The following is a 23,274-nucleotide window of genomic DNA, read 5'->3' on the forward strand; positions in this document are numbered from 1 at the left end:
CTTGTACAGAAGAATCCTACTTAGATATACCTTTTCTATCTGAATTAACTACACTTTACAATCCATTAATTATAAATGGATTTATAGAAATCCAAGTTTGAAAGTAAACTGTAAATAAAGACAACAAGTTGCACTGATGCTATTTGGCATCTACCTTATTGAGAGATGATTGTTTTGCAATCCCATTTGGGACTGTACGAAAACAGATTTTTGTAGTAAGTTTCATTTCAGTAGTGTTTTATTGACCGTATTCTCAGGAAACCGAAGTCCTCACCAGGACACATGACAAAAGAATGCGCTCTTCCCAGGAATCAGCTGGACTGTCACCCTCAAGGTGCCTCAAGGGGAATGGGATGCCTATGAAGCAGAGGGTTTTGAAGCCACAAGGCAACTGACAAGGGAGAACAAAGCTGCTGAAGCTTGATCACACATAACCTTGGAGCACAGTGTGGCTTCAAATGTAGTTTAGGATTTTCTTTCTTGACTGTTCTGCTCTTTTTGGAGAGGGGGCTGGTAAGGCATGTGCAAACATGCCTTACAAATGACAGAATTCTTTTCCATAGGAAAAAATGTATTATAAACCAGGCTTAGATCAGCACACAACATAACGTGTTGGGTTTGTGTGTGTGGCAAGGGTTTTGGTAGCAGGGGAGGGGGCTACAGAGATGGCCCCTGTGAAAAGCTTCTTGAAGCTCCCCCAGCTCCAAGCCTCTGGCCAAGGCTGAGCCAATTAGCAATGGTGGCTATGCCTCTGCAATAACATATTTAAGAAAGGGAACCTGACAGGAGGAGTTGGAGTTGTGAGGGAGATACCTATGCAAACTGTGAGATCAGCTGAAGAAAGGAGAGGGGGTGGGGGAGGTTCGCCAGAGGAGAGACCCCCCTGCAGCCCGTGGTGAGAGGGCAGGCTGTGCCCTGCAGCCCATGGAGGTCACTGGTGGAGCAGATGCCCACCTGCAGCCCGGGGAGGACCCCACGCCAGAGCAGGCGGCTGCACCCAAAGAAGGCAGGGACTCTGAGGGAAGCCCACACTGGAGCAGTCTGTTGCTGGGAGGACTGCAACACACGGGAGGGACCCATGCTGGAGCAGCTCAGGAAGAGCTGCAGCCTGTGGGAAGGACTCATGTTGGAGAAAGTTCCACACCACACTGGAGCAGGGGAAGGAATCCTCCTCCGGAGGAGGAAAAAGCAGTGGGTGATGAACTAACTGTAACCCCCATCCCTTGTCCCCATGCTCTGCTGCAGGGAAGGAGGTAGAGAAACTGGGAGCAAAGCTGAGCCCTGGAAGGGGTGGGGGGAAGGCGTTTTTAAGATGTGGTTATACTTCTCACTGTCCTGCTGTTTAATTGTTAAACTAAATGGAGGTGGTGGTGTTTAAATTAAATTTATGTTCTTTTTCTTCCCCTAAGGAGTCAGTCATTTGCCTGTGACCATAACGGGTGAGTCATCTCTCCTTGTCCTTACCTCGATTCCAGAGCCTTTTGTTCTATTTTCTCCTCCCCATCGCTGAGGGGGAAGGAGTGAGCGAGCAGCTGTGTGGTGCTCAGTTGCTCTCTGACACATAAGCACATGCTATCAAAAATATGAAGGTGTTTTTTTTCTCTACACAGTACATTAGGATTTCAGGTAAAATACTGGACACAGTCCACACTGTAAAATTCTTGATGCTACACACCAAAATATACATAATAATATGGAGTGAGCCAAGCAGCAACCAAACAGTCAGACCTCTAGAAAACATAACCTAGAAAGAAAGACTGAATAACTATGCTAATTAAGCCAAAAGGAGATGACTAACGGGGATAAATGTGTTCTCCATAACAACAATGGACAGAAAATGGAAGATAAAACACAGGAAGGGAGAATTAAATTATATACTGGGAAACATCTTCTAATGATAAAAAACAGCAACACACTAGAACCGGCTTGGAGGGAGTTTATGAAGTGTCCATCCTTGGAGGTTCTCAGGAACAGGCAGAACAAACATCAACACAAACTGACATATGTTACTATTGATCGTACCCTCAGACAGAAGCATGGATGAGATGAAACTCTCCTGAACAGAAAAAATACCATAAAAGTTGACACTTCAGGTTTTTCTACCAGAATCTACAGTTTAAGTCACTGGCCTTTGAAAACTTTTAAAAGTCTTGTTCATACAGAATGGAAACATTCACAACCTATATAAAGTAACAAACCCAAACACCACAAAACCTTTCCATGACATTAAGCAGCTCTTTGGTTTGTAACTTCAAGTAAGAAATATTCTTTGAAAATCAGTACTGCTCATTTTGTACATGTTATCAGCCTGTGGGAAAAAAGCTGAAAAACACAGGCTTTTGAGCCAAAAAAGTTATAGTGTTAGATACAGGTCAAGAGACATGACATTTCACTAGTAACAACATAGAAACATCTAAAAAGTAGGGCTCAGTGCTAAAGAGCCAGGAAAACTGTCATTCTATCTGCAAGCTACTAGCACAGCAGTGGTCATAAAACCAAGACAGAATAGAAAAGCTCCACTGGCAGCTAACAGAAACCATTGGTAATTGATTGCTGTTGTTCACAAAAACACGGGAGCAGGCAGGAAAAAAAAAAAAGGCTCTCTCCAGGGAAGAAAAAAAATTTTAAAATGTGCAAAGATAAAACCACATCAAGGAATAAGAAAACTCTGACTTCTGACACAAATAGAGAAAAGACTGATGAAATTATGGAATAGGGATACAAACAAGACTTGTTTTCTCATGAAATAAAGAGAATCTAGATCTGAAACAAGTAAAAAAATTTCCTCAGATACATAAAGACCAAGAATAAGGATATAAAAATTCCTACTAACCACAGAAACTCACAGAAAACTGGAACTGAAAGCTTTGTTTCTTTTGGCCACTAAAAAGGCAGAGGAAAACTAACCTACTTTACAAAGTGCTGAGCACCCAGTACTAGATTTATCCAAATGTGATTATGTTCACAGAACCCCTAGGCCTTACAAGAGCTATGAAGTTCTGCAAGAGGAAATACAATGTACGGTAGAGCAGCATGCAGAAACAGGCTGGTTTGCTATGGTAATAAGTGCTTCCACTGAGGAAGCATAGCTGATCTAATGAAAAGTGAGCCAAACCATGTAAGTATGATCCTGGGAAAGAAGAGTCACAAGCACTGATTCAACAGCCAGCCCTAAGGCCCAGAGTTCAGTATTCAATTATTTTTTTTTTTTTTAGTCTGAAATAGATTTTGTCTTTCTTTTCCTCTATTGTGCCCTTTTCCTTCCTTCCTGAGTAATCCCTAAATCGGAGAGTACTAGAGATAAAGAAGGGAAAGAGCAAGAGGGCTCAGTTAAAATCTCAGTCTACGTAGAAGAAAATCTGTCATGTTAGTATAGAAGCACAACTCCTATATATTTTGAAATACTGTAACATTGCTGCTTCCTTTATTTATTGTTGTAAGAGAGAAAAAATAAACCAGTATTAATATTCCAATTCTCACTGCCCAACTTCATCTTGTGTTTGAAACATACAGCACTTTCAGAACTCAGTCCTGCAAATGGTCAGAATTAGTAAGTATCCTAAAATTTTGGAGTACTTGATCTTAGATTGCGTATAAATCCTAAATGTCTGTCAGATTTATGAGAGTGACTAGTCACACATTCTACACTAGATTTACTTGCTTATTTGAAGATTAATGACCCAGCAATGAATACAGAAAGCTGTGGATTGTGACGAAGTGGAATTCACTTGATTCAGTGCTGACTGCTCATTTTGTGTTTCAATTATGTGGTTCAATCACAGTAATAAAATTATCAGATTAACAGGTAAAATTATGGAGATTTGCTAACTAAATCTGAAGCCCTGAAAAAAACACAGAAAAGTTCTGAAATTCACATTCCCTTAGTATGCTAAAAATATGTTAAAGGCATCAAAGCACCTACATCTTTGGAATTTCCTCAGTCTCAGAGTAATTATTAGGCTCCCTTCACAATGGACAAGGCAGAAGAAACAAACGTTGTAGCAACTGTACATTTGGTTTATCCCACATTTCTCCAGTCAAAACACAGCACCCGAATGAGGGCAAAATTAACCCCACAAAGATGGTATAGAGCATTCCTCGTGTACAAAGTATAGTTTTAACATGGACTGATTCTTCAGCTGGTTGACTTTACTCTATTTTTTTAAATAGAGTAAAATGATACTAAGTCTCCACTACAGACAAAAAACTATATAAAACTATGTATATTAAAGCAAATGGATATTCTACTTCTTAAACTCGCAAGTCTATTAACACTGATTGTGAATTATATTTTTTAATATATAAGCTGATTTTAAAAAGAGTAAAATTATTTCTAAGTTAATGAATGGCCAAAGCTCATTTTACAACAACAGAGATACTTAAACCAGAAAAATAAAATATACTAGAACCAAACTGCCTAAGGATAATCCTCCTCCTTTTTTTCTGTGGAAGTTTCTATTGCATAATTCAATACTTTTAAAATTGAAGCTAACAAAAAGATTTCACTGCAATGTTTGACTTCTGGATTTAAAACAACTTCTCATTACAGATGTTGCAAAAGCCAAAGTAGCAGGTATGCATCATCAAGCTGAATAGGCGCTTTGCTTTTTCTTTTAAAAAAAATACTTACACATCCACAAATAGTACATAATCTTTACTGTCTTCTGGAACTCTACAGGAATGTCTACAGAAAAATCCTGGTAGAAACAAGGACCTACTGGAAAATTTTCAGGAAGAGGTGGCCAGTTATTTTTTCTACCTGCAAAACAGAAAAAAAAAAGAGCTTTATAATACAGTTTTAATCTCTGTATATTAGAAAGAGATATGCATTTGGACTTGTTCAAATTGTTTTATGCATGAGTTTCACAACCATATGGATAATGTGCACTACAAAAACCCAAGAGTTTTATCAGCAATCCTCACACAATACTGAAAATAAACTTCAGAAATAAAACACAATGAAGTGCAGGCAGATCAAGGAAAGTACAATATTGTATCTGTGTAAAAGACTAAGAAGGCCTCTGAGAGTTCCTATAAAGTAATGAGAAAAGATAATTCTTCACAAAACAAGCAGATATGGGCAGAAAACCAACTTCTCAGAGTTACTTGGCTTTTAAATTTACATTTCCCTAAAGTCACACCATACTTGCATACTTTGTTGAACACACAGACTGAGGACTGAAAAGCATTCTTCATTCTCAGAATTCTGGTATTTTAATGCCAGGCTATCTCTAACACTTTGAACTAGTTCCCAATACAGTTCATAGTCAAAGCTTTACCTAAAAGCCCATAAGGCTCAAGAAAGGCAGCTATTGAAATGGTGTGAACTACTTTTTTGTTACAAGAAGATGCCCTACAGCATCATTGTATTTTGATACAGTTGTATGCCAGAGTGAGGACACCACAACGGACACAGTATCAGACACTTGGATTTCCCGTATGCTGATCTGCTCACAGGCTAGAGTATACGTTCTGCCAAACACAAGTCATACCAAGCACAGAGGCAGAGATTCAACTGAGGTAACTGCAACAAACCTTTCCCGTAACATTTTAAATTCTGGATGCAAGAGATAAATTAATCACCACATTCCAGAAGCGGAGCTGAACTACAGACTAACCTAAAGGCACCTTTATTTGAAATTCTGGCAAGGTTTTGCTTGCAATTTCTATCTTCAACCATACCTTTACTAGCAGTACATCTGGTAAGAACAGAAATCTTGCAAAGCTTACTTGCATTATTTCTTACTTGTTTCCCCACTCAGACAAGATGAAGCTGTCAGTTCTGTCCAAAGAGGTCCAAAGCACTGAGTATCTTCTAAGTTTCCTGCCTCTTCTACTGAAATTTTTACCAAGTCCTTCAGAGCAGAGGATTGGCAGAGGGAGCATACAAAAGGCAATCAAGTAATATTTCCATCCATATTAAAAACTACTTTGGTATTTCTTATGTGAAAAATATCTGATAATAATTCAGATCTTCATTCTGCAGTATATGGTTATTTCTCTCAGGACTTATAGTTTCAAGGCAGAGTTATGGAAAAATTCAGTTATAATAATTCAAGTTACTATTTAAGAATCATATTTCATGTGTTTTCCTGCTGCTGTGGTACAGGTTTCAAAATTCTGAACTAAGACTGAAAGAGCTTGGTGAGATGGTCTGAGATGAAAAACCAAGCTGTTTTTTTCTAAATACACTTTGGATACACATATTCCAGTATTGCATCCTGATAAGCAAAGAGCTAGCTCAGAGTTACTTCATTCAACAAAAGTTACCACCAGGCCTATTAACAGAACTTCAATGGTGTGTCTACACTATGAATGTAGACACCCTCAAATTAGCTTCGTGCAAGCACAGAAAGACATTTTCAGGCATGCCCAAATGAACTAGCTGTAACAGGAAGCAGCATGCTTTAATTAACTCAAATGCAATGCTGCACAGCACCTGAGCAGAGAAGACTGAAGGCATCAAGCTGAGCTGACCTACCAGCTTGAAGATCTTTGCACTGTAGTCAACTGCATATGACCACAGTGTCCTAGATGTGCAGCCAGCATCTTAAACTGAATGCAAATAGATGGAGTATTGCAAAAGACCCTGTCCTCCAATCAAGACAACTACAGTGTTTCCAAAAGAGTTCAAATGCGAACCTCATGAAGTTCAACAAGGCCAAGTGCAAAGTTCCGCACATGGGTCGAGGCAATCCCAAGCACAAATACAGGCTGGGTGATGAGTGGACTGAGAACAGCCCTGAGGAGAAGGACTTGGGGGGTTGTGGTGGTTTAGTCTCTGCCAGGGTCTGAGACCACGCAGCCGCTGCCCCTCCCCCACAAAGGGAGTGAAATACAAAGCCCCGGGGCTGAGATAAGGAGAGGTTTAATACAACAGTGCAACAGCAACACAACAAACAATAACAATAACAATAACAGTAATAACAATGAACAGAGCAAGGTATGTACCTATACAGCAGTGAGAACAGAGCGATGGCATAACACACGTGTTAACCGACCGCCTCGCTTCAGCGCCAGGATGTGACGTCCGCATGGTATCTGAATAACCTGGCTAGAGCCCCCCCCCACTGCTGGGGAAACTTAACCCTATCCTGGCTAAACCAGGACATAATCCACCCCTTTATTCTATACCATGTGCATCACATCCAGCTGCCATTTAGCAATTAGCAATAACAAAGAAAAATTAACAAAAGCACAGTATAATTCACGGTGTGTTTTCACCCACAATCAAGTCCCCTTGTGGCACGCATCAGACCTCTCCATCCTTCTGCATCACCCACCAGGTGCACCCAGGTCCTTGAGCAAAAACAATCCCGTGGATGGGTTTGCCTTTGCCTGGCACAGGACTAACCCAGACCATTTTTCCCAGCAGGTCCCTCATGCGCAGAAGTTTTGACTGAGCCGGGCCAGCTCGACTGGCAGATCCTCTTGTGTTCACTAACCAAGTGGCCTTTGTCAGATGTGTGTCCCAGTGTTTGAAGGTTCCACCCCCCATTGCTCTCAATGTAGTTTTTAACAGTCCATTGTAGCGCTTGATCTTCCCAGAGGCTGGTGCGTGGTAGGGGATGTGGTAGACCCACTCGATGCCGTGTTCTTCTGCCCAGGCATCTATGAGGTTATTTCGGAAGTGAGTCCCATTGTCTGACTCAATCCTCTCTGGGGTGCTGTGTCGCCACAGGACTCGGTCTTCAAGGCCCAGGATGGTGTTCCGGGCGGTGGCGTGGGACACTGGATAAGTTTCGAGCCATCCAGTGGTTGCTTCCACCATTGTGAGCACGTGGCGCTTGCCTCGGCGGGTCTGTGGCAGTGTGATGTAGTCGATCTGCCAGGCCTCTGCATATTTATATTTCATCCATCGATGTTCATTCCGCTGGGGCTTCACCCGTTTGGCTTGTTTGATCGCAGCACACATCTCACATCCGTGGATGATCTCTGCGATGGTGTCAATGGTGAGGTCCACCCCTCGATCTCGAGCCCACCTGTATGTTGCATCTCTGCCTTGGTGGCCCGAGGTCTCATGGGCCCACCGGGCTATGAACAGTTCACCTTTACGCTGCCAGTCCAAGTCCACCTGAGCCACTTCGATCTTAGCAGCCTGGTCTGCCTGCTGGTTGTGTTGATGTTCATCAGTGGCCCGACTCTTGGGTATATGGGCGTCCACATGGCGCACCTTCACAACGAGGTTCTCCACCCAGGCTGCAATATCCTGCCATACTTCAGCAGCCCAGATGGGTCTGCCCTTGCATTGCCACTTGTTCTGTTTCCATTGCTACAACCACATCCACAGGGCACTTGCCACCACCCACAAGTCAGTGTAGATATAGAGCCTCAGCCACTTTTCTCGCTCAGCAATCTCCAAAGCCAACTGGGTGGCTTTCACCTCTGCGAACTGGCTCGATTCACCTTGTCCCTCAACAGCTTCAGTGGTTTCTCGTGCGGGATGCCACACTGCAGCCTTCCATCGTCGATGTTTTCCCACAATGTGACAAGACCCATCAGTGAACAGGGCATATCGCTTCTCCTCCTCTGGCAGCTCGTTATATGGTGGGGCCTCCTCAGCACGTTTCACCTCCTGTTCTGGTGACATCCCAGAATCTTTGCTCTCTGGCCAGTTTATGATCACTTCCACCAATCCTGGGCAGTCGAGGTTCCCTATTCGAGCCCGTTGTGTTATCAACACAACCCATTTACTCCACGTGGCATCTGTTGCATGATGTGTGGAGGGAGCCTTTCCTTTGAACATCCATCCCAGCACCGGCAGTCAGGGTGCCAGGAGGAGCTGTGTCTCAGTGCCGACCACTTCTGAGGCAGCTCGAATTCCTTCGTACGCTGCCAGTATCTCCTTGTCAGTCAGGGTATAGTTAGCTTCAGAGCCTTTGTATCCCCGGCTCCAAAAGCCTAGAGGTCAGCCTCGGGATTCCCCATGTGCTCTCTGCCAAAGGCTCCAGGAAGGGCCACTCTCCCCGGCTGGGGTGTAGAGCACATTCTTAATCTCCTGCCCTGTCCGGACTGGCCCGAGGGCCACTGCCTGGGTAATCTGCTTAATTTGTTCAAAGGCTTGTTGTTGCTCTGGGCCCTATTTAAAATCATTCTTCTTGCGGGTTACGTGGTAGAGAGGGCTCACAATCAGGCTGTAGTTTGGGATGTGCATCCTCCAGAACCCCACAGCGCCCAGGAAGGACTGAGTCTCCTTTTTAGTGGTTGGTGGGGCCGTGGCTGTTAATCTTGTTTACCACCTCCATTGGGATGTGGTGATGCCCATCTTGCCATTTTATTCCTAGGAATTGAATCTCCCTTCCAGGCCCCTTAACCTTCTGTCGCTTGATGGCAAAACTGGCCTTCAGGAGGATTTCAATTATCTTCTTTCCTTTCTCAAAGACTTCCTCAGCTGTGTCCCCCCATACAATGATATCGTCAATGAACTGCAGGTGTTCTGGAGTCCCACCTTTCTCCAGTGCAGTATGGACCAGTCTATGGCAAATGGTGGAGCTGTGATTCCACCCCTGGGGCAATCGATTCCAGGTGTACTGGATACCCCTCCAAGTGAATGCAAACTGTGGCCTGCACTCTGGTGCTGTCGGAATGGAGAAAAACGCGTTAGCGATGTCAATCGTGGCGTACCACTTGGCTGCCTTTGACTCCAGCTCATACTGGAGCTCTAGCATGTCCAGCACTGCAGCACTCATCGCTGGCGTAACTTCATTCAGGCCACGGTAGTCCACAGTCAGTCTCCATTCGCCATTAGGTTTTCTCACTGGCCATATAGGGCTGTTGAAAGGTGAATGAGTCTTGCTGATCACCTCCTGGCTTTCTAGTCAACGGATCAGCTGATGGATGGCAACCAGGGAATCTCGGTTAGTGCGGTACTGCCGCCGGTGCACCATCTTGGTGGCAGTTGGCACTCGCTGCTCTTCAACCTTAAGCAACCCCACCACCGAGGGGTCCTCTGAGAGGCCGGGTAACGTGGACTATTGCTCAACCTCCTCCAGGGCAGCTACACCAAAGGCCCACTGGTACCCTTCTGGGTCTTTAAAGTACCCTCTCCTGAGGTAGTCTATACCTAGGATGCACGGGGCATCTGGGCCAGTCACAATGGGGTGCTTATGCCAGTCCTTCCCAGTTAAGCTCACTTCAGCTTCTAACAGGGTCAGCTGTTGGGATCCCCCTGTCACTCCGGAGATGCAGATGGGTTCAACCCCACTGTGGCTTGATGGCATCAGGGTGCACTGTGCACCAGTGTCTACCAAGGCCTTATATTCTTGTGGTTCTGATGTGCCAGGCCATCGGATCCACACCTTCCAGTAAATCCGATTATCCCTTTCCTCCACCTGGCTGGAGGCAGGGCCCCTCTAATCCTGCTCACCATCACTCACTTGATCTAAGAGTGACTCCTGCAAGAATGACTTCCTGGTCCCCTCAAGAGGGTCAAGCATAGTGTTGGCCATTCCATTCTGTCTGGGGGATTTCCAACTGGACACTGGAGCTGCGTCCCTCTTGGAAGACTCCCCTTTCATGGTGGTCTTCCCTTTCAGCTGCTATACTCGTGCAGCTAGGGCGGAAGTGGGCTGTCCATGCCACCTCCTCATGTTTTCCCCATGGTCGCAGAGGAAGAACCACAGGGTGCCCCGTGGTGTGTGTCTTCCATTGCCCTTCTCTTGGGTGGGGAAACGCCTGCTTCTAATGGCTGAGACATCGGCCTGTGCAGGTGGAATGTAGGACGTGTCCTCTTCCACTTTTTGGAGCCTCTGAGACAGTTCCTCAACAGCTGAAACCAAAGCATGTTGGGAGGAAGGGAGACTTCCCTCATATTGCCGGAGCTGGATAATCACTTCGTCCACTGTTTGAGTCTGGGTGTCTCGCCACCAGGACGCTACTGATAATGCTTTGGAATGTGCCTCTGGTCCACTTTGCAGGAACTTCTGCCACATCAGCTGTGTGCAAGGGGCCCGATCTGGATCCATTGGTGACCGCTCATCATTCAGATCACCATAGACCATGTCAAACACAGCCATTTCCCTGAGGTTTTGAATGCCTTTTTCCATGTCGGTTCACTTGCCCAACCGACATAGAACATCATCCTTGTAGGGGTACCTCTCCCTCACACTGAGCAGGAGTCGCCTCCAAAGGCTGAGGGTTTGAGCCTGTTTCCCTATTGCCTTGTCAATACCAGCCTGCTTGGCTAAAGGTCCCAGCTGCTTGGCCTCTCTCCCCTCCAATTCAAAAACAGCAGCTCCACTATCCCAGCCAGGTGCAAATTTGCTCGCCTGGAAGGCGGCTAAAATCCTTCCGCATATCTCGCAACTCACTCAGGGATAGGGATCAGATGGTTACCTCCGGCTCTTCCTCCTGCTCTCGCGATGGGCCTGGTTCATTACCACCCTGTACACTGCGAGGGGATTTTTTGGTATATTTGGTTTTCCGTATTGGGGCGACTGATATTGGTACTGCTTGTTCCTCTGGCTCAGCTGCTGTGCTGGTGGAGGCGACTGGTACTGGCACTGCTTGTCCCCCTGGCCCAGCTGCTGTACCAGTAGGTTCACTTTCAGATCCTGCAGCCCTTTCTCCCCCTTGAGGGCAGTGATCAGTGTTAAGGGCGATGCGGTAAGCATGGGCAAGCCCCCAGCACATCGCAAGGATTTGTGTCTCCCGGGGTTTGTCAGACTGGCAACACACCTTTTCCAAACACTCCACCAGTTTATCAGGACTCTGCACTTGTTCAAGAGTGAGATCCCAAAGCACTGGGGGTGACCACTGACTCAGGCACTTGCCCATCTTTTCCCACACACCTTGCCATTTATAACTATCTGCCCTCAGGGCAAGTTTCCGGGTGGTGCTATGGTTGGAGAAGTACCGCATGGCCCAAAACAAGATCTGGCAGGCATTTAGAAAGCATTGTGCCGCAAACACAGTGGTCAGGATGCTCCAGGGATAGCTGAAACTCTCAAAAACCGAGAGGATCTCTTCCCCTGGCTCACCCATAGAGGGGGTGAGACCCCTAACAAAAGCCCAGGCAGCAAACAGATACTGGTTCACCCCCACAAGCAGTGATACAACCATATTATAAGTAGTTTGCAGGCAATACAGCAAAACAAGACCCTTGACACATTTTCCACCGAGAACAAACACCAGCACTAGGAGCACACAGTGGATATAAGGATTAATCCAGCCCCACCACGCAAGCAAATTGGTCAGCATTGCAAATGTTTCTTATCAAACAAATACAAATAAAAACAGAAAAATTGCACCTAACGGATTGCTCTAACACACCTTTTCCTTTTGTCCTTATCTCAGCCTTCTCGTGCACCACGTTGGGCACCAAAAGTTGTGGTGGTTTAGTCCCTGCCGGGGTCTGAGACCACGCGGCCGCTGCCCCTCCCCCACAAAGGGAGTGAAATACAAAGCCCCGAGACTGAGATAAGGAGAGGTTTAATACAACAGTGCGACAGCAACACAACAAACAATAACAATAACAATAACAGTAATAACAATGAACAGAGCAAGGTATGTACCTATACAGCAATGAGAACAGAGCGATGGCATAACACACGTGTTAACCGACCGCCTCGCTTCAGCGCCAGGATGTGACGTCCGCATGGTATCTGAATAACCCGGCTAGAGCCCCCCCCCACCCACTGCTGGGGAAACTTAACCCTATCCTGGCTAAACCAGGACAGGGGTGTTGGTTGACAAGAAGCTCAACATGACACAGTAACGTGCATCTGCAGCCCAGAAAGCCAACTGCATCCTGGGCTGCATCAGAAGAAGCATGACCAGCAGGTCAAGGGAGGTGATTCTCTTGCTCTACTCTGCACTGGTCAGACCCCACCTGGAGCACTGCATCCAGCTCTGGTGCCTCCAGCATAAGAAGGACATGGAGCTGTTGGAGCGGGTCCAGAAGAGGGCAACGAGGATGATCAGGGGGCTGGAGCACCTCCCCTATGAGGACAGGCTTAGAGAGTTGGGATTGTTCAGCCTGGAGGAGAGAAGGTTTTGAGGAGACCTTACAGCAGCCTTCCAGTATTTCAAGGGGGCCTACAGGAAAGCCAGAGAGGAGCTTTTTACAAGGGCATATAGTGACAGGACAAGGTGCAATGGTTTTAAACTGAAAGAGGGTAGATTTAGCTTAAAGTAAAAAATTCTTCACTGTGAGGGTGGTGAGACACTGGCACAGGTTGCCCAGAGAAGCCATGGCTGCCCCCTCCCTGGAAGTGTTCAAGGCCAGGTTGGACAGGGCTTTGAGCAACCTGGTCTAGTGGAAGGTGTCTCTGCCTGTGGCAGGGGCACTGGAACTAAATGATCTTTAAGGTCCCTTCCAATCCAAATCATTCTATGATTCCATGAGTGAGCAAAAGAAAAAAAAAAAAATCAGAAAGAAAATATTTTGAGAAGGGCAACGAAGCTGGTGAAGGGTCTGGAGCACATGTCATATGAGGAGCAGCTGAGGGAACTGGGGTTGTTTAGTCTGGAGAAGAGGAGGCTGAGGGGAGACCTCATCGCCCTCTACAACTACCTGAAAGGAGGTTGCAGAGAGCTGGGGATGAGTCTCTTTAACCAAGTAACAAGTGATAGGACAAGAGGGAATGGCCTCAAGTTGCACCAGGGAAGGTTTAGACTAGATGTCAGGAAGCATTTCTTTACAGAACGGGTTATTAGGCAGTGGAATGGATTGCCCAGGGAGGTGGTGGAGTCCCCATCCCTGGAGGTGTTTAAAAGTAGGGTCGACATAGCGCTGAGAGATATGGTGTAGATGGGAACTGGCAGTGTTAGGTTAATGGTTGGACTAGATGATCTTCAAGGTCCTTTCCAACCTAGTTGATTCTGTGATTCTGTCATTCTATTTTTCTCCTCAGTCACAATATACAATTCCTGATTTGCAGCATTTTGTACAGTCATTTGTTAAAAAACTAATGTCTTATTTAACATTTTAAGAGCTCTCTCTTCTGTTTAGCTTTCCCAAAGAATCTGTTAAATTTTTCATGGATTATTCAAGCGCTTTAATGTGAACAACTGCAACCTAATAACAAATACCCATTTTAGAAATACCCTGAAACATGCATGGGGTATCAGAGTTACATTCCCTAAGACATAGATGAACAAAACTGTCATTTTCCTAAAGCCTGGAAGAGAAAAGTAATCAATCCAGACAATCTACATAAGCTAGTAAAATTAGATGAAGGGCAATACATGGAGAAGAAAATGAAAAAACAGCCAAAAAATCATTATCTGGGAGAAGAGGTACAGAAATTTAATAGAGATTGAAAAGAACAAGTACTGAGAAAATAAAAATGGCTTAATGAAGGGACAATATCACCATGATTCTTTTCCTTAGGAGAAGCACAGCAATTCCCCATTCCCAGATCCTAGGAAATGACTGGCATATGACTGCTCTCTGCAGCTTCCGCAGGAGGGCAAGTGGAGAAGGAGGTGCTGATCTCTTCTCTCTGGGATCCAGTGGCAGGACACGTGGGAACGGTTCAAAGCTGTGCCAGGGGAGGTTTAGACTGGACATGAGGACACATTTCTTTACTGAGAGGGTGGTCAAACACTGGAACCAGCTTCCTAGAGAGGTGGTTGATGCCCCAAGCCTGTCCATGTTTAAGAGGCATTTGGACAATGCCCTTAATGATATGCTTTAACTTTTGATCAGCCTTGAGTTGGTCAGGCAGTTGGACTAGATGATCATTGTAGGTCCCTTCCAACTGAATCTATTCTATTCTATAAAATACCCTGAGAATTTGAATTACTAAACAATTATGCAATCTGGAATTGTACTACTGTGTATTCAAAAAAAACCCAGCACCTGTGGAAATAAAAGTGTCAGAATTCTAGATACAAGTGGAAAGACTACACAAAGTTTGCCTTGCACACAGTGTTTTGTGTTTTGCTTTTTTTTTTTCCTCCTAACTTGTCTGAAGTTCTTCCTTTTGTAAGGGAATACTCTCATAGATCTACTACCAGCAAGTAACTTCAGTTAAGAAGACATAAATGTTCTCATTTGTGAAATTGTCATACAAAAACTGATGTTTTCGTACAGCACGCTTACAGTTTGTGGTAAAATGAGATACTGATCTTGATTATGGGTTCCAAAGTGTCATATGAAAAATTAATAAAAGATTAATAATAGATCTTTTTGCTATTTGCATAGAATATTATGCTTGTAACATAGCAAAAGATAAGAAAATGTTTCAAAACAGTGAAGTTCTACGGCTATAAATACTGGCAGAAGAGAAATCAAAGAGATGTTACTTATGAAGTTACTTTTACTTCTCAAAATGCTCCATTTCTATTAAATAGTATTACTTCCTAGAATAAAAATAACTGATAGCAGAGAGTAACACGTAACAGAATCCACATTTAAAATTTTTACAGTGAAAATCTGCACAGGACAGGACAGTTTTTATTCACTGTATGCATTGTCTCAAGGGAGATAAAACTTTCTTTTCCTGAAGAGATTATAAAACCCCATCTTTGATCTGTTTCACAACGTAACTCTAAAACTAAAACAGTTTATAGGATAAAGTGAAATTTCTGCAATTTAAAGAAGTGGTTTTTTCATGCATACCCCCCTGCTGATTGAGACTCTGCATTTCCCTTTCTCTGCGATCTAGTTCAGCTGCTTTTCTTTCCAATTCTTCTTGACGCTTTAGCAGTTCTGCCTGGGCCAAGGCATGCTCCTAAAGAAAACAAGCATCGTTAAGTATTGATAAAAAATATGAACATAAAATAAATATTCCAAGTCTATTTTCTATAATTAAGCATCTCCAGTTATGGATGAAGACTGACCTAATACTGCATGAATTCATGCATTAACCGATTACTTAAAGGCAGTATTACTTTTCATAAATCATTAGGAGAACAATGCTTTATAAAAGACATTATTCCAGAAGTGTATTTAAATAAGTATAATTAAGAGGAATCTAGTGCCTCAAAGTTAGACAAACCTTTGCAATTTGTGTATAAGCAGGTGGTTCTTCTGTTGGTTTCATTATTGCTGGCTGGGTACTGGGTACATTAGGCATTTTCACATTTCCTGGAGGAGGCTAAGAAAACAAGAGACAGTTATAGGGAAACAGTTTCCTATTCTAATAAACATCTTTTCATTAACTCTGTAAGAACCAATCTAGTTGTTTTAAAGGAAGTGTTACTGATAAACTGAAAATCTGATATGCTGCCTGCAATATTTATAACCTTTAGGAAAAAGAAGTTAACTATATTCTGTGGTGCAGTGTTTTTCTTATTTGCTTTTACACTGCACTACTTGCTGTAAACACACATGGAATTTTAGGGATCAGTAGAAAGTAAATAGAAATTTCATTTTGTTCAGACATGAGTAAGGACAGTTACTGTTTAAGAGAATTGCAGGATTTAACAGTGATCTATTCTTATTCTGAAACACAATGCCATTTATTACTAATGTATTCCAGAGCTTTCTACTTAACAAAGGCTTGTATCACCTGGCTAATTAGAGAAGCAATGTACCATATTAAATTTTCCAGTTCAAGATCCATAACCTGTTTCTTAACTATTCCACCAGTGCATACCGTAGTATCTAGTTTCAAGTACCACTGGCACTTTGTTCACTTGGTCACTACCTATAAGAATACAGCTTACAAGAAGCTTTTAGTAGCTCAGTGCAGTTTTTTTTCTTTTTTTAATAAATCCTCTCCTCCTTATTCCCATTTGTCATCTTCTCTGACTTTCTCCACATCTCTATCTATTATACACAATGTTAACCAGTAGCTATCAAACCAAGGAAAAAACTACTGCCTAGACTGAAGTCATCAATTGAACTTTTCCAAAGCAGATCAGTGTAGCACTACTATGATGTTATTTTATTCTTAAATATGCTTGGGGGGAAACTACAGTTCTTTCTTTGTGTAGAGCTGGCAACATGAAAGGCTTCCCTGTTCTGTGATCTTGTAAGACAGATAAACACTTGTTCCTAGTAAGACCGAAATGAAGAAAAAAAATATGGTGAGAAGTGTGATGTTTTCAATACAAAAGTACCTTAAAACAAAGCATGAATCAACTAAATACCACTGATGTAGCAAATTATAACTTGGTCCAGATTATCTGCATCTTTTCTAACCATCTTTTGAAATACACAAATGCAATACACTGAGGAGAAAACATCATGCCTGAGTAAACTCCACCTCTGTGTGTTATATTGCAGCGTATCTCAGCAACATCACCTGATTCCAGCGTTTCAAAATTATCTTTCCACCTCATACATCAGCTCCTAACAGAATACTGATATATCAAAGCGGTCTCATTTCTCAGAAATGCTTGGTGACTTAAGATTTTCATCCTAAGAAAGATTAGTCAGTGCTGTAAAATGTAGACAGCCAAAGGCTGAGTGCCAGGTCCTGCACTTGGGTCACAACAACCTCACACAATGCTACAGGCTTGGGGAAGAGTGGCTGGAAAGCTGCCTGACAGAAAAGGACCTGGGGGTGTTGGTCAACGGCCAGCTGAATATGAGCCAGCAGTGTGCCCAGGTGGCCAAGAAGGCCAACAGCATCCTGGCTTGTATCAGAAATAGCGTGGCCAGCAGGACTAGGGAAGTGATCGTCCCCCCCTGTACTCAGCACTGGTGAGGCTGCACCTCAAACACTGTTCAGTTTTGGACCCCTCCCTATAAGAAAGTCACTGAGGTACTAGAGTGTTTCAAAGAAGGGCAACAAAGCTGATGAGGGTTCTAGAGCACAAGTCTTGTGAGGAGTGGCTGAGGGAACTGGGGTTGTTTAGCCTGGAGAAAAGGAGGCTGAGGGGAGATCTTACCGCTCTCTGCAACTACCTGAAAGGAGGTTGTAGCGAGGTGGTGTTGGTCTCTTTGCCCAAATAGCAAGCGTAGGACAAGAGGAAACAGCCTCAAGTTGTGCCAGGGGAGGTGTAGATTGGATATTAGGAAAAATTTCTTCACCGAAAGGGTTGTCAAGCATTGAAACAGGCTGCCCAGGAAAGTGGTTGAGTCACCATCCGTGGTGTAGATGTGGTGCTTAGGGACATGGTTTAGTGGTGGACTTAGCAGTGTTAGATAAACAGTTGAACTCAATGATCTTAAGGGTCTTTTCAACTGAAATGATTCTATGAAGCTGGTTAAAGACAGTTAATACTGCTATTCCTTACGTTGGAGTGTTCTGTGATAAGGAAAAAGGCCTGTATGAGAACTCCTACCAAAACTACACAATGATCACCTCCTGCTTCAAATACAAGATACAAAACTTACAGCAAAGTAACAAAAAGCTACTGAACAAAAACTCTTATGCATTATGCATTGTAGGCCAGAGCAGTGCTACAAAAGCCAAAAATAAAAGTCTGATTATTGTAGCTTCGTCGCTAAATTAACAACAGCTTTGAAAGCATAACTCATAAGCAGCTGTCTGCTAAACTAATGAGCAAGACTGTTCACAATCTCCAGCAAGAACTGCAGTAGTCCTCCAGTAATACTGTAAAAAGTAATAGTAATATTACCTGTAATAGTGTAAAAAGGTGGATTGTCAGACTAGAAAATATTTGAACAATGAATTCAAAATATTCATCGTTGAAAGATGCTTTGTCCAAACAGCCTACAGTGCTGCTAATGACTGGAACATGCATATATGCTTATGAATAAAGGAACCAATCAGAAAGCTCACTAGACCTACATAATCAAAGATATTAGCCAACAGCATAGACGATATATGACATTAATATGTACAAAATTATGTACAAGATTCTTCCAATTCAGATTTCTACACTGTTTAGGTTCCACTATATGCTAGCTGGCCATCTGTATGGTGTTAGACTTTCTGTCCACTGTGCACGCAATGACAATTGTGTAAAATACCCGGTTCCTAGGGAAGAGCCTGTGCTCCCTGGAGGAAATGAGACCACACCAGTGATTTGTAGCAGGGGCTGTGCATTCTGGAAACCTAAGTCAAGAGGAGCTGGGGGACAAAAGCTGTTAAGGGATGTTACAAAGGCTACCCCTTCCAGCAGACTCAGAGACCTGGGGACTCCCCCTTTCCAGCTGCTGGAGCCCAGCCCAGCACACCCTGAGACCTTCTGAGGGCTCTTTATTCCAGGCTGATAGAGATACCTATGGCTTTCCTGTTTCCAGCTTCAGCTAGTAGCAAGCTGAGTGCCTTTAATAACACCCCCACATAACACTATCAAAACTACATAGAACATAGGTACACAGAGTCATATCCCATTCCTCTCCAGCTGATCAGCACTGAAGTTCGCTATTGAAAGCACATGCTATGCTCTAGATTTACAAGCACACCCACAGTTGCAGATCCCTCAGATATGAGCAGTGGGCCCTCAGCCTGTCCGATATAGCTGTCTGGATCTGGAGGTCTCTTACCTGGTATATGGGTTTCCTCCAGTTTGCCAGTTAGCTCAGCTTGACGTTCACTACAAGATTCATGCACTCATACGCTCGTGTCACAAGCAACCTCCACACTTGCAGCTCCCTCAAACACCGGAATGGGCTCTCAGCTTATCGTATATTCAAGTCCAGACTGTGGACTCACTTACTTACTTACTTTTGGCTCAGACTTTGAGTCTTTCCATAGAGAGGTTTTTCTCCTATTTCCCAGCTAGTCCAGCTTGAAGTTTGCTCGTGAATTACACATATATACACAGAGGAAAACACACTGGTCCCTTCAGTTGCTGGAACTTCAAACACATGGGCCCTGTGACCCATGGTCCCTCCAGCTGCTGACACCCAGATGCTCAGCTGTTAAAACACAAACATATGAACCGCTACTACCTGGGATCTGACCATGTTGCTGACACCTAAATCTCTCGCTCTAGTCTCCAGTTGCTGGCACCTAGACTTTGCAGCACTCACAGATGTGGTAGAGTGTGAAATGTCACAGAAAGACAGTTAAGAAAGGATTTAACAATAACTGCAGTGATTAGGAACATGGCTGTCAGACAAGCGTACTGACTGGTAGCAATTTACATACAACCAGCTCCTTCTAATCCATCCTCTTCTCCAGTCTCCTTGCTCCTGCCCAGACTCCAATTGCTCCACATCTTTGACTATTCCCCTTGTTGTGGTTTAACCCCAGCTGGCAGCTAAACACCACACATCCACTCACTCACTCCCCCCACTTCCCAGTGGGATGGGGGAGAGAATCAGAAGGAAACAAAAAAAATCCATGGGTTGAGATAAAGACAGTTTAATAGGACAGAAAAGGAAGGCAAAATAACAACAATAACAACAACAAATAATTAGAATATACAAAAAAGTGATGCGCAATGCAGTTTCTCACCACCTGCTGACCATTGCTCAGCCTGAGCAGCAGCCCCCAGCCAGCTTTCCCCCTAGTTTATATACTGAACAAGACTTCATATGGTATGGAATATCCCTTTGGGTCAGCCATCTTGGCTGTGTCTCCTCCCAGCTTCTTGTGCACCCCAGCCTACTTGCTGGTGGGGTGGTGTGAGAAGCTGGAAAAGTCCTTGATTTAGTGTAAACACTGTTTAGCAACAACTAAAACATTAGTGTGTTATCAACATTATTCTCTTCCTAAATCTAAAACACAGCACTGTACCAGCTACTAGGAAGAAAATCTACTCTATTCCAGCCAAAACTAGGACACCTCTAAATAGGACTTAACAAATTTTGCATAGTCCCACAGACTCCCCTCAACTATCCATAATATTCATGCTTATCTTGTTTCTCCCTTCTTATCAGTTAAAAAGTCCATGTTGACCCTCTTCAAAGTCCCTAAATCAGTGTCTGAAGAATTCCTGTCTTCCATTTTGTCTCTGTTATCTCTTATCTATCAGGTTTGTGCTTCTGCCTTTGTTTATTGCTTTCCCTTTTACTTATTACTCCCTTTAAACTGAAAAAGTCTATAACCTTAATGAAGCAGATGCTCTCATATTCTACATATCCTTACAGTAACCAGTATAACTGACTTGATTATTTGGACCATCATGGAGGTTTGCAACTGAAAGGCTACCGTGACTTTTACAAGAATTATACGTGATTAAGAATCACGCATACCTTTGGATACTCTGTAATAATATGACTGGGATTATGACATTCCTTCAGGCCTTAGCCCCTCAAAAAACATACAGTCATATCATCGTAGTAACCTGAAGGAAGACACCCCAGGCTTACTATTTCAAGCACTGCAATGCAAGGAAACAGCTGCACTGAGTCTCATGATGATGTTAGAGCCGAGTGCTACAGCTCATTACTTAACACAGGAATGGTGCAGGAATCAAGGCAACTTCCATGTCTGTTTGAAGGTTAAAGCCCCTATCTTTGTAAAGGTCTGCCAAAAAATAACAAAATAAACCCTAAACAAACAAAAAGCCCAACGAAACAACAAAAACCCATTTATGATTAGTAGACTTTTCCATGACTCCCCCCCACCCTGACTAATCCAGTAAAGAACTTGTACCTTCTGGCCTCTTAATTTCTTGAATCCTTTTAAAAGCTTTTTCTACAGTGAGTATGACAGCTGTCAATTTTACTTCCTCTGGTATGAAGCCAGCTGAGGTACATTCCAGTTCATGCTTTAGCAATTTCCCATCTTAGTTTTCTTAACGCTCAGCTGACTACCTATTTCTGCCAAGTTATCGCTTCTCTAAAGCCTATTCTGCTGAGAATTCAAGTTTAAGACACTTCCCCTGTAAAGAAATGATTCATTTAGCTTTTTCCTACATCATTATCTTCTATATGTACTCTTACAACCTTAAAGATGGGAGAAGCTTCCTGCTTCCAGGAAAGAGTTTTCCAAATTGTTTTACAAGTTTTTCCTCAGAGCTCTGAGGCTGCCCTACATTTTCACACTTGGCACAGTTTAAGATTCTAAGTTTTCTTTGAAAATAGCTTCCACTTTTCTAAAGGCTGTCTCACCCCAGTAGCACACTTGACAAAACAGCAAAAAGCCCACATGATCAGTCTCTTCTTATGGTGCATCTAAAGCAGCTATTTTTGAGCTACAATAAATATGTCTACACCATTCATGAATGTTATTGTGTGTATACTATCACTCATGAGTTATTTAGTATCACTTGATGGTATTAGTGCATGATGTTAGAAAAAGCAGAGAGAGGCAGAAGTAGTAAGAAAAAGGTAAGAAAAAAAATCATGTATCTGCTTCAACATCTGCTGTTCATTTTTGCTGGGTATCACTCCAGAATTTCTGCTAGGTTGATATATATTAAGAATACAATCCCAGCAAAGTTGCATTCCAGACACTGTATTCACAGGATACAGCCAGCTGCTGAAATGCAGTAGTATTTCTTCATTAAGAACAGAAAAAGCCATGGATGTTTTTGTATACTACTGTGTTTTCATAATCACTTCATAGTGTGTGCACAGGGGAATAAAGTGCAAGTACTCAAATCTACCTCAAATGGTAGAAGTTCAATATTGCTTTAATGTGTTTATTTTTCCAGGTTATTATTCAAAAAAATCACAATTCAGTGCACAACAGGCATAGGTAGTATAAATCATCTTCTATAGATCAATAATCTAATGAAGAAAGCATTGTTATAATAGAATATCTCAAGTTGGAAGGGACATGTAAGGATCACTGAGTCCAACTCCCTGCTCCTCACAGGACTACCTAAACCAAACCATATGACTAAGAGCATCATGCAGATGCTCCTTGAACTCTGACAGGCTTGGGGCTGTGACCACTTCCCTGGGGAGCCTGTTCTGGTGATGGACCACCCTCTCTGTTAAGAACCTTTTCCTAATGTCCAGCCTGAACTTCCCCTGACACAGTTTCATCCCATCTCCTCGTGTCCTGTCGCTGGTCACCAGAGAGAGGAGATCAGCACCTCCCCCTCTGCTGCTCCCCTTGAAGAAGTTGTAGGCTGCAGTGAGGTCAACCCTTGCCCTTCTCTTCTCCCAGATGAACAAGCCAAGTGACCTCAGCCATTCCTCCTAAGTCTTGCTCTCAAGACCTTTCACCATCTTTGTTGTCCTCCTCTGGACTCTCTAACAGTTTGATGTCCTTCTTATATTGAGGCGCCCCAAAGTGCACACAGTACTCGAGGTGGGGCTGTACCAGTGCAGTGTAGAGGGGGACAATCACCTCCCTTGACCAGCCAGCTATGCTGTGCTTGATGCACCCCAGGACACGGCTGGCCCTTTTGGCTGCCAGGGCATGCTGCTGACTCATATTCAACTTGCCATCAACCCAGATCCCTGGATCTCTTTCTGCAGGGCTGCTCTCCAGCCTCTCGTCCCCCAGTTTGTACAAATTACCAGAATTAACCCACCCCAGGTGCAGAATCAGGCACTGACTATTC

At 43.6% G+C, this 23,274-nt stretch overlaps 1 protein-coding gene across 2 annotated transcripts in view; it reads right to left on the minus strand.

Annotated features, from left to right (window-relative positions):
• The window catches only part of SCAMP1 (secretory carrier membrane protein 1), a 57,341-nt gene that overhangs the window by 10,884 nt on the left and 23,183 nt on the right, over positions 1 to 23,274 (minus strand). For both annotated transcript variants that reach the window (XM_074813443.1, XM_074813442.1), the window contains 3 exons: positions 15,945 to 16,043; positions 15,566 to 15,677; positions 4,631 to 4,759 (listed from right to left, as the gene is read on the minus strand). In XM_074813443.1, coding sequence (XP_074669544.1) covers positions 4,631 to 4,759; positions 15,566 to 15,677; positions 15,945 to 16,043 — 340 coding nt within the window. The remainder of the gene's footprint in view (positions 1 to 4,630; positions 4,760 to 15,565; positions 15,678 to 15,944; positions 16,044 to 23,274) is intronic.

Source organism: Strix aluco, chromosome Z (genome assembly GCF_031877795.1).
Source record: "Strix aluco isolate bStrAlu1 chromosome Z, bStrAlu1.hap1, whole genome shotgun sequence".
Taxonomy (NCBI): Eukaryota; Metazoa; Chordata; class Aves; order Strigiformes; family Strigidae; genus Strix; species Strix aluco.